The sequence below is a fragment of the Branchiostoma belcheri genome, unplaced genomic scaffold, assembly GCF_001625305.1.
Source record: "Branchiostoma belcheri isolate BF01 breed outbred unplaced genomic scaffold, Haploidv18h27 scaffold17, whole genome shotgun sequence".
Lineage (NCBI taxonomy): Eukaryota > Metazoa > Chordata > Leptocardii > Amphioxiformes > Branchiostomatidae > Branchiostoma > Branchiostoma belcheri.
The window spans coordinates 603,366-615,545 of record NW_017803157.1 but is presented as its reverse complement, the minus strand read 5'-3'; the positions used below and the strand labels follow the sequence as shown (position 1 = coordinate 615,545).

The following is a 12,180-nucleotide window of genomic DNA, read 5'->3' as shown; positions in this document are numbered from 1 at the left end:
AAATGAAATCGTAGTAAAGCCTTAACACGGAAGATACTCCATCACTGTATCTGATGTTACGTCTACTCTTCACCAACAAAACAATAGCTTACACTTAATCTTCTTGTACAATAATTACTATGGATACTTGAAAACTTAGTTTTATACCATAAATTTAAATCCCACATTTTACACCGTAAAAATATTATTCACCTAGTAACGTTACATAATGAGACGTCACCATCAATACTAGTACAGCGTGTTTGCATATGGCGACGTAACGTCACAGGCGCCATGTTGGTTGGTTAACTTGATGACTCATAGATGTAAATTTGCATTTTGTTTGCCATGGCTATAATCACACCTGTAGATATTAACCCTTAAATTTTATATAAACTTATATCACGACGATTGTACATGGTACAATGTATGGTAACAACTTGTTACTAACAACTATTAAGCATAGTAAAAAAGAGGCGTAGAATAAAGCTTAGCATCGCCAAAAAGCAGTTACTCAAGCAACTGGATATGCTTTCAAAATCATATCCAGTTGCTTGAGTAACTGCTTTTTGGCGTATCGTATTACCTGGATGTCACCTTCATCGACGTAAAGCTTAGCATCCTTTTTAAAATAAATATGGGGTTAGCACTAGTCTTAGATATGATGTTACAATCGAGTCCCTTCGAAATCTGATGTGCTTTATTTGAGAAATGTGAATAGCTTACTACGTAAAACATCTAAAGCATTCAATGACAAAATGAAATTCAGGTGCAGATCTAGCCTGATGAGTTGATTTTCTGGTTGATCCAGCCGAGGAAGGCGCTGACGCGGGTGTAAACCCCGGGGTATCCTGGGATGGCGCAGCCCTCCCCCCAGCTGGTCACGCCGTCCAGTACCCAGGTGCCTCTGCGGGAACACACCAGGGGTCCACCGGAGTCACCCTGCAACCACAGCGTAACATTTACCAACAGTTATCCATGTATCGCACCATCCATGATCGCACCATATATTTCTAATTGTGGGGTTGTGTGGCACAGTAGGTACCGCGTTCGGCTCACACCCAAGAGCTCGCGGGCTCAATCCTGCGACGATTTTCCTCACTTCACTTCACTTTCCTCACTACACTTTCCTCACCTCACACGGTTTTCGTCACTTCACTCGGGTGGACATTACTACCTAGCTTCGGTTAGGGACGTCCCTCGGATAGGACGTTAAATGGAGGTCCCGTGTTTGGAAACAGCCACACCCCACGCACGTTAAAGAACCCACCACACCTTTCGAAAAGGAGTAGGGGCATGCCCCGTTGTGCGATGGTACAAATTCTACATGGTGACCTTCTCCCCACGTTGACCTGAAAGTAAAAACCATCGCCGTACCTGACAAGTGTCATGGCCTCCTTCTGGGTAACCTGCGCACATCATGAATCGAGTTACCGGACGGGTGCTGCCGTAGGTGTTTCTACAGGCCTCATGCCTGACCACCGGCACGCGAGCTTGCTTCAAAATGTTGGCATCTCCAGTACCTGCAAGGCAGTGCATTCTCTATAATACTACTGAATCTATTCTACTCGTATTATATCAAACACGAACGTCGACACCTCAGTTGTGGCAACCCGAATTATCAAACTATTAATATCGGTATAGTCTGGACTGGCAAGAAATGTGCCCTGGGGTATACCATAATTTCGAGTTGCGCGAAAAAGTTCTTCAAAGGTCGTACGATGTTTCCATGATATCGGAGTATTTTCAATCAGGCTGAGACGGGCCAAACTGCTCACAAGGATCTAATGCTGCTTCTTCGATAACAAGACAGCTAGATGCCGTACGACTCTTGCACTACTATGTCAAAGATGCCCTTAGTTTGCGTAAGATAGGTTATGTTAAGTTAAGTTTAAGTTGCTTCCCGCATCACGTGACGCATACACAGCAGCGCAATCACCAAGGCAGCTGCAGGGGGCTAGTCTACTGGTAGTGTTGTGTGTTTACCTACCATACTTTTCCCTAAATGCTGAGTGCCAAGCAAAGAAAGCAGCACGTTCCAATGTGAAATAAATTCTTTAGTATGACTCGGCCGAGGATCGAACTCAGAATCTACCAAATGCAAGGCGAGCACTTTACCCACTTGGCCATTGCACCGGTGCAAAAAGCATTTTCGGGAATTTTCAGGATGCCTTACCCTGGGTGTCTCCCCACCCTGTGATGACACACGTGGTTCCCGCTGCAGGTTCGTCCTCTGCGCCGTCCGGCAGACATGCTGTCCTGACGTACTGGTTCAGGGTGGCCGGTTGGTTAAGCTTCAACAGGGCGATGTCCCTGTTGGGCACCGGAGAGGACTGGTACTGCTCGTGAATGATCACCTAAAAAATAGAAATAAAAATAAAACAGGGTGACTGCTACGAACATCAAGCGGGGACAGCAAGGCACGATTTGGGAGCATACACATAACTCACAGACACACACGCGCGCGCGCACGCGCACACACACACACACATACACACAAACACACACACACACACACACACACACACACACACACACACACTATAAGCTTATCATTAAACGGTAAGAGAAAGGAAAAGAGATATAGTAAGAGGATAAGGCTTTCCATGGCAATTGTGAGGATTACGATATATATCCGTGAGCAGTGGATCATAGGTTGCAGAAAGTCTGTACACCCACCCCACCCCCACCCCGTCTCTGCAACCTATGATCCACCGAATTGCTCATTCCTTGACAAAGACCGGAGTTGTACAGTCGAAAATTTGGGTAAGTCTGTAAATTTTGTATGTTGGAAATTACAGTTCAAACTTGTTTCATAGTAAGTAATATGTAAGACGCATTACCTGCTCGAGACTGAAACGTTGCTCGGTGCTGTCACTGATACCGATTTTGTGGTGCATGCCTAGGACGACAGTATAACGACTCGGGTTCGGACTGAAAGAGAACAAATGTTAGTCAGATCACTGCACTTTCCACCCTGTGCTGTTCCCAAAAGCTAGTTATTTCTGCTATTCCCTACATATTGAATTTGATTACTCGAGAGATCTACACACAAAGCAAGAAGCGAGCGTGCACTTCATCTTAAAATGATAGCATAAATAGAGGTAAAAAATCTTAGCCCTTCGTGGTTTATTCTTTTTGTTGTTTTTTTAAACAGTACAGTGATTTGTTTTGTCGTGCGTGTGCCATGTAATGTATTGTATTGTTGTAGATGGTTCGGCTCAAAGCAACCTTTAACGGTATGTGGATGTAGTAGCACTCGGTATCTACCATAGGTAACTGATGACGCCCCTCCCCCTGCTCCAAACCTTACTGCCTGTACAATGTATATCTAAGTGTGCCCTTACTTGTCGTCCACACAGTGTGCAGCAGTGACGACCCACTGTGGACTGACGAGCGTCCCGCCGCAGCGGTGGCCAGAGGACGTCTGGAGGGATGCCTGCCAGGGCCAGCTGCTGGACACGGCACCTTCCCCGCCCACGATCCGGTTCAGCGGCGGGAACACAGGGTGGATGGGCTGAGCTCCGCAGGATGACTCCGGGTTAACTAACAAGACACATTTGTGGTAAGATATCCAGGCAGGACATTACATGATACAAAATAAACGACAAAACAGCGAACGCACAAGGAGTTGCACAAGTTCAAAATCCGCGCACACCGCATTGCATCAAATCTTGTTTGTTCACCGTTCTTGTTTGTTCGTTTGTTTTGTTAGTTGATTAAATTTTTTCAAAATATTTCATAACAGCTGTGGCAAATGCAGCTATAGTGGTTGGCATAATCTTATTCTCGCTTTATTAGGATTCAAACGTACACTTTGTTGTGTCAGTGACAATTTGAAACTACTTTAAGAAAATCAAAGTGGTAATCTCTTGTTCAGAAACAATCTTGGTTTTGGCGACGCCTCAGGGGTGTTTTGGACTAAACTTACTGCATCCAAACTCGTCACTTCCGTCTGAACAGTCGTTATTTCCGTCGCACGTTGTCTCATTGCTGACACAGGTTCCATCAAAGCAGGTGAAGTCGGAGGGGGAACACGTCGCTGTTTCGAACAGAAGGTCAAAAGTACAAATATGACAAACGTCGATATCGTAAATCATGGCAAGAAATTTTGTGTCGCAAAGTATTAGCGTTATGTTTGTGAACTCAAGACGTACGTTAACATGAAACTGATGCTGATGCCAAGTAGGAAATGTTAACTCACGTGGAGGGTCCTCAGCGCTGTAGGTCGCAGAAAAGCCAGACCGAGTCACTGACCCGTCCGACGTGAAGAGCAGGAATGCGTCACTTCCGCTCGTGGCAAGCTCGCGAGAGCTCGAACCACATAACCTCTTGACAAGAGTAGCATTTCGGTTTGTTCCATCATGTAAGGCCAGAGAATCATAGCCGCATCCAGGCCCCGCTTCCAAATTAAACGATGAAAACCTGTGAGCAAAACAGATAATACGTCGAATACTTTAAAACGTCCCCACGAACGTATGCAGCCCTGAGTAAGTAAGTGAATGCAGCAGTGAGTGATTGAGTGAGTAAGTTACATCTTCCTTTCTGATATCAATGTGCAATGAAAAGCAGGCCAATTCGAATTTTTCGTGGATGAACAAAGGATCAAAGTTTTACCTGATGACGACGATTTTTCCCGGCGTAACAGAGATGGTCCAAGAGCACCTCGCGCCGTTTGGGTAGCTGCTCGGGTATTGTGGAGAGGTGAAGGAGCCCGAGTCACCCGGCAGGGCTATTGGGTTTCCACAGGATCCCGATCCCGACGGAGGGCGAGTAGTGGGAGTAGGAGGGAGGGTCGCTAAGAGGAGGAACATCTGTGTTAACAACGGTTACGACTGGAGTTAACGTAACACAATAGACATCAAAACAACTGGATAAATATTTTAAGTCAGACGTTTCAGACAGCAGCAATCCATGTTCGACCAAAGGTTACGTCTCACTAGCTGTTGTTTGGCAAGTTGTTCAACTCTGATAAAACGAGCGCCTGTACCTGATGGGTCAACCTCTCTGAACCTTGCAAGAAATCCAGTGTTGATAACGGAGCCGTCGGATCGGAACACAACGCGTATTCCATTGGTGGTCGAGACGTAGCTAGGCGCGTTACTACCACAACCGCTTGCTGTATAATATAACAATATTACAAAGAAAAAAACATTAACCAACCGGCAGCGCATGTCAATCACATGTGACAGTTATCTTTAAAAAACATGTAAAATAAGTCAAAATGTAAAATATAACAGCAGTGCAAACTCAAGATGACAGGGCTATTACATTAAACATGAATGTGTTTTTAGAAAGTATGAGTACATCAAAATGCACTCAGCAATGCAATCCTTCTCACCGACTTCTTGTCCACTCTCATAGACGGTGACTTTGTCGTAAGGACATCTCTCCAGGGAAAAAGCGTCAAAGGTCAGCTGGATGACCTTGGTGTCTCGGACGAAAATGTTCCACTGGCAGTTGGCGTTGTTAGAGTACGCGCTGGGGTAGTTCATCGACGCAAAGGAGCCGGACACACCCCGTAGGAAGCTTGGACTGCCACACCCAGACTCTAAACACACATCAGAGATTCGTACGTGATCTGGTCCTATATACAAGCACATTCAGGACCCCACCCCGAAAAGTTGCCCCCGAACAACCTGACGTTCGACAGCATTCTGGTCAGGTGTATCCCACACCTATCTTTCTTTACAAATTGAAACGAATTTGAGTTAAATTCAAGTCAAATTTTACCCCAAAAGACGTCCGAACGCAACTGCAACTCTTCTCAAATCTTATCAACACTTTTGTAGTGTCACAACGGTGAAATAACTAAACTCAGGGATAGACGAGATGAGATAAAAGAGTGACGGAATACTCACGACACGTAATGGACGCCTCGTCACTTCCGTCACCGCAGTCGTCATTTGCGTCACACCTCACACCGTGGCTGACGCAGTTTCCGTTCTCACACGTGAACAGGTCGGGACTGCAGGTTTGTACTGGAGCTGGAAAGTCGTTGGAGATACATGTACACAAAATATTCACTCTACATCGTGTAGTTCAAAATAGCCTTCTCTGGTGCAGCTCTAAAATGAATTGCTAGCAATGAGCAGCATTCAAGGCCATGGCCAGCATAATGTGGACTTCCTATTAAAGCTTATGGCTGTCGACAGAGACTCCGATCAGGATCTCTACCAATAGATCCTGCCAGATTGCAATCATCTCTACCCTGACATACATGTATGGATGTGCATTGCAAGGGATGTGGTACGGGATAGGTTTGACTGTATGTATGTAAGTAATGAATACTTACCAGGCGGATCCTCGGCGCGGAAGGATGCGCTGAAACCGGGTTTAGTGACGGACCCGTCGGTGGTGAAGAAGACGAATGCGTCACTTCCGGTAGTTAGGACCCGGTCGGCACTGTTGCCGCACAGTCTCGCCTTCACCGGGAAGGCGGCGGTGGAACCGTCGTGCACAACCACGGCGTCATAACCACACCGATGGTGAGGTTCGATGTCCATGGCAGAAAAGCTGCGAAGAAAATTTGAAAAAAAAGATGACGGTGGACGATAAAAGCCATGGCCAACTTTTTACTTCATCATTAGAAGGCGAAAACAAGAGGTGAGTAGTACAGTCTGTTAACAGTCGGGAATCGAAACCACGCCCAACCCGGGAAGCCAGCGTTGCTAACCGCTAGGCCAAAAGGTCCCATCCTATTAGACTGAATAGCAGTTATTAGTGTTGCTTAAACTTCACTGTTACAAGACGATCGCTGGGCGACCGTTGGGCGACTAAAATTGCATGTCCTCAGCTACTGACGTCACTTGGTCACGTGACCAATAGGTTAAGAGGTCAACCAAGGTCACATGAAGTATATTTATATTTACGACACAACAAACGTGCTGGGTTTTCTCACCTGATGGCAACGACTTTCCCAGGAGAGACCGATATCTTCCAGGAACACCGTTGGTTGTTGAGATAGTTGCTGGGATATCCCGGACTCGTGAAGGAACCAGAGTCTCCAGACAACACAGTCGGGTTTCCACAGGCAGGCTCCCCTGGAAACAAATTTGGGACATTTTTGTAATAATCACACATACATTTCTACACCCTGCAAGAGAGAATATCGTCCTGAGATATTTTGCAAAATTTTTGTCAATGATACATTTTATATTATATTACATAACATAACATAGCATAACATAACATAACATAACATAACATAACATAACATAACATAACATAACATAACATGATACATGATATAATATTATATAAATTACTAGAGACAGAGTATGCAGTAGGAAAAAAAACAACCCTTATATGGGTCATGGTATCAGTAGGGACATTTATAGTAAACTTCTTTTATTCTATAGACTCCTATGGTGGTGTACTTCACACATTACTACAGTCACTGTGACTTGCTGGTGGAAACAACTTACTCTCACAGACGAGGTCTGTCCCACTCCAGGCCCCGCCCCTACACGTCCTTGTGCTGTCGCCGCCATCACTCGTGAATCCCGAGCTGCACGCGTAGGTGCAGGTCTCCTCCGCATCGTAAGGGGGCGTACAGCCGGTAACGACAGTGTGAGCTACAGTAGGTCTGCTGGGACAGCGATTACCTGCAAAATGGTGTTTCTGTTTTGACTTGTTTTGAAAACTTAGAAACTTTCCCTTTAAATCGTTAACATAAATGTATAACTAATACACTGAGCCATGCACAGTATCTTCAAAAACACCAGGCTTTATTATTCTGTCTCTCTATGTGTTCATCTCTTTAAGAAGGTTGACTGGGAAAGTCCATCATACGCTGAAAGTAGATGGGCGCGTTTTTAATCCCGAAGGGCATCCGGTTAAACTCAAAGTGCCCGTAAGCTGTCTGAATCGCTGAACCTCCTAGCCCCTGCTGACAGCGGCATCTGGAAGAAGCCTTTTCTCATGCCGATAACCGACATCACGGTGCGTGGATCATGTTGATGGCAGTGTCATTGTCAATCTGTGGCTACAAAACCTCACCCCCCCCCCTTCCACACCGAAAACCATCCCTAAGTACATGTACGGGAGATACTAAACAACTCACGGTTGCAGATGAGGTTTCTGCCACTCCAACGTCTGTTTACGCACGTCCTAGTGGCATCCCCTCCGCCTGCGATGAATCCAGCATTACATCGATAGGTGCAAGTTTCTCCAGCAGTGTATGTAGGTGCGCATCCGGTGACGCTAGTGTTGGGTACGGTAGGCCTGCTTCTGCATGGGCGGCCTATAGACAACGGGGGGTTTACGTCAATGAAGGTTAGACATCGTGGTAGATAGAACATTCCATATTACAAACTAAGCAACAGGATAGATTCTCTGAAGATTCAGAGATTTTAGATAGCAATCGCTAGCTTTTATCAGTGACTGAGAATGACTGAGACCTCTCGGTCGCTATACTGATGAATGGTGGTGTATTCGTTCACGTTGTGCTCAGCAAAAGTTTTGTCGCTGTAACAGCTTGAAAACGTTCAAAGGCTTCAACACACGCATAGCACAGTTGCAAGATAAATACAATATGGCTTCTGACTGACCGATCAAGTCACTAGTACAAGGTCATCAGCGTCTCTGTTTATTTTTTAGCAGGTGTAGGGGGTATGGCCTGTTTTCATGCATCCCTGTGGACATGTGAGTATTCATTCATGTAAGTTAATAGTACCCGGGTATGGAGACCTTTTTAGAAATATTCTGTAGTGTCTAGAAAGATTCAAACTTACATTGACAGACCAGCCGACTTCCTACCCATCTCGGGTGCCCCCTCCTGAGCCTACAGTGGAGGGTTGTACGTCCCCTCCGTCTCTGGCACCCTGGCCGGCACGCAAAGTTGCATGTTTCGCGGACATAAAACGGCGGCGCACATCCGCTACGAATGGCGTTGCTGATGCTGATTTCACCACAAGTTCCTGGTGGGGTTTATCATAACGTGAATAAATGTCAATGAATGCATGGATTGCTAAATCGGAGGGTCAAACCGCGCCTTTTTACAATGTGACAAAATGTTGCGATTGAAATGTTTTGATTCGAGCAAGGTACACGCATTACACATTTGTAACAAGGGTGAATGAAATACCATAGATAGACAAACATTCAATGAGAAATGCTTACATAGGATGGAAATACAAAATTATAAAGTCTGCAGTAAATGTTGGTCAGTTCGCCAGTAATTCGTTTATGACTGCAAAGAATATTACTACTAGAACGACGCGCAAAATGTTCAAAATAACTGAATGAGTGCGAACTCACGTTGTGTGTACGATAACTCAATTGAAGTCAGTGTAGCCAGGATGAGGAGAACATGGCATGCCCTACAACACAAACAAGAATTATAGTCACAGAGATCTCGCACCTCATTAGATATGTAGAATTTTTGTAAACGTTCTTACTTGTCTCATTGATTCTGTACGTAAGATTGCATTTAGCAAAAGGTCTATCACATATTTACCCTCTGGTAACAAAATGTGCTAGCACCCCCTTTAACCCATTTTTTTACCAAAAGGTCTATCACATATTTACCTTCTGGTAACAAAATGTGCTAGCACCCCCTTTAACCCATTTTTTTACCAAAAGATCTATCACATATTTACCTTCTGGTAAAAAAATGTGCTAGCACCCCCTTTAACCCATTTTTTTTACCAAAAGGTCTATCACATATTTACCTTCTGGTAACAAAATGTGCTAGCACCCCCTTTAATCCATTTTTTTTACCAAAAGGTCTATCACATACATCAAAGGACAAAAATATATCCTTTCTACAAAATGGCGTTGTTCAAACCCCACCCAGTATTGAGACATTTCCGGGGCAAAGGTTTCATTGGTGATAAATCCATAGAAACCAAACAGACATCGCGCCATCCCGACCTGGCACCAACCCACTAAAACTATTTTTAGATAGACGCGACGTCACCGGTGTAGGTGTGTTTCGTTAGTAATACGTTCCTGTGCCAGAAGTAACAATAGCAGGCGTTCGATTGACCCATCGGATGAGTTATATATAGAACCTCATGACAAATCTATGACAGATAGGGAGACCACCAATTTAGACCATTTTGGTAATGGCATAGATACATACGACAAACTGCAGATTGCGCCATGCACAAAGTATCAGACTACCTTGATTTTTGGGGTTTCAACAAGCAATACACTAGTATCTAGGACAAGGAAGCGACGCCATGTTTTGCTAAGACTTGGCGGAAGTGATACATATCCGCATTGTGGAATGTACCAAATACTTAGTTCATAATACTACAAATGTTATCAAATCTATGACAAAACCAGACAGTTGTCAATACGACAGTTTCGCGGGAACATTCAGTATAAGGTTGGTCACCTTCAAATATTCGTCGGACGAGTTTTGTTCTTGTGGGTTCTTATCAAGGCTACGAGTAAAGCATTAATTAACATGTATCTATGACAGGACAGCCTTTACAGTCACAAGACAACAGAACTTTGCACGACAGGTCTTCAACTATCCCAAGGATGTTATCATTTATGAGAATGATTTCATTAGGTTGGTGAATGATTGAATACCAAAGTTCTTTGTTCACAACCACTTGGCACATGCATACAAGACATTAAGTGATGTATGTGACCTACTAAAATATTATTTTACAGTGTAGGTGTGTTTTGTTCAGTTCCCAGGGGTGACAGTCAGGAAGGACATTCTATCTGCAGTCAGCTAACAATGGCGGTCGTTCGACCCATCGGGTGAGTTATATATAGAACCTTAGCTTTGGTTTTTCCTTTCGGTAGAGAGATCATCAATTTAGAAAACATCGCTCGATAACGGCCTTGACATATACGACAAAGAGCAGATGGCACCACAAAATATCAGACTATCTTGATTTTATTCCACCAACAGGACACTAGTAAGAAGTCGCTAGGACAAGGAAACGACGCCATTTTTTTGTTAAGACTTGGCGGAAGTGTTACATATCCCAATTGTCCAAGTATCAAATACTGTAAATGATTAAATAACCACTTGTGTAACAAGACCCTCTTGTTAAACAAGTCGTTGTGAATAAAGAACTTTGCTATTTAATGTTCTCCATTGTAAAACGTACCTACGTGACGTATGTGACCAGACACAACCACGGTTCGTTCATTCTGACAAACAGGCGTGATTAAAATGCCATGTTTTCGTCAGATATATTCATACATAAAATTTTTGAAGAATGCTAATATGTATCAACACTCTGCTATTGTTGTCTGGTCTAGCGTATGGAACGAAATGAAGCCATGCCGCTGTTTCGACACCAACCAACAGACGATACGGTTGACGACCTTTAAAAATGCAGTTGAAGAACATTATTCACGCTCAAATCCCCCCTCAAAAACAGTACACACATTTTGGGGACTTATCAGTTGGCCTATACAATTTCTACAATTCACTTTCTTAGGCTGAATAATGTAAGAAACCTACCTCATCTTGACAGTGTGTTCGTAAGCGTGTGTGTCTTTCAGTAGAGTCAAGGAGAGTACTTCCTCCTGACGAGAGACACTTTCTCACTACTGGTGTCTCCGCACGTACTGGGGTTATAAGGTGCGGGTGACCCCAGGTTTAATGTCACCTTCTATCATGCAGATTTTCCGATCATATAGCCGGAAGGTAAAGAGGGCAAGGACGATTGTATTGTCAGGTAAGACTCTTGAGATTACGAAAATTGTATCCCTCTACACAAACACAACTACAACACTTATCTAAGCTTTTTTTATACAGATTTTGGAGTTTTCAGAGAATGCATTTAATAACACAACGAGAATCTGAGTATTTGCGAGATCCCCGTCGTGGTTTGGTTGGTACTACCATCAATAGCTCGAGAGAACCGGTTTTGTGGGCTACTTCATGTCGTGTTGTAATTATAAGTCTGACTCATGTTTTTGTATTACTAAGTCACTGAAGGACGTTTCTGGCACCCCTATCCGTTTCTCTGTATTTTCTGACAGGATTTCCGTGATATGTTTTTACGCACGAATTTGTAGAGTGACACGTTAGATTCAACGTTTTAAAAAGTGTCTCATTCACTAGAGGTTCTTGGAAGCTTCTTCATTCCATAAAGGAAAGAAGGACATCCGGGATTAAGACGTTTGCCCGTAAAATTCACAAAAGACTGGTAACAAAAGTTTTGTAATACTATGGATAAATTTCTGACTTAACATGAACATAAAAGGTACATGACCTAGGGT

The 12,180-nt window shown here is 44.0% G+C and overlaps 1 protein-coding gene across 1 annotated transcript; it reads right to left on the bottom strand.

Moving 5' to 3' along the window:
• Positions 1-556: 556 nt before the first annotated feature.
• Positions 557-11,631, bottom strand: LOC109466668 (cubilin-like). The gene is made up of 18 exons (XM_019764402.1): positions 11,417-11,631; positions 9,241-9,302; positions 8,715-8,900; positions 8,045-8,224; positions 7,407-7,586; positions 6,881-7,022; positions 6,275-6,495; positions 5,841-5,966; positions 5,321-5,530; positions 4,970-5,098; positions 4,597-4,777; positions 4,184-4,404; positions 3,911-4,021; positions 3,327-3,525; positions 2,823-2,913; positions 2,156-2,336; positions 1,357-1,502; positions 557-921 (listed from the first exon to the last, which is right to left on the bottom strand). Exons 1-18 carry the CDS (start codon positions 11,419-11,421, stop codon positions 757-759), a joined length of 2,736 nt encoding a protein of 911 aa, XP_019619961.1. The 5' UTR covers positions 11,422-11,631; the 3' UTR covers positions 557-756.
• Positions 11,632-12,180: the final 549 nt, after the last annotated feature.

Excerpts from the sequence above, each read along its gene's own strand:
- LOC109466668 (XM_019764402.1), bottom strand. Across the intron at positions 8,225-8,714 it reads AAGTCGGCTGGTCTGTCAAT|GCCGCCCATGCAGAAGCAGG; the intron begins GTAAGTTTGAAT and ends CGTTGTCTATAG. Across the intron at positions 2,914-3,326 it reads GCACACTGTGTGGACGACAA|TCCGAACCCGAGTCGTTATA; the intron begins GTAAGGGCACAC and ends GTTCTCTTTCAG.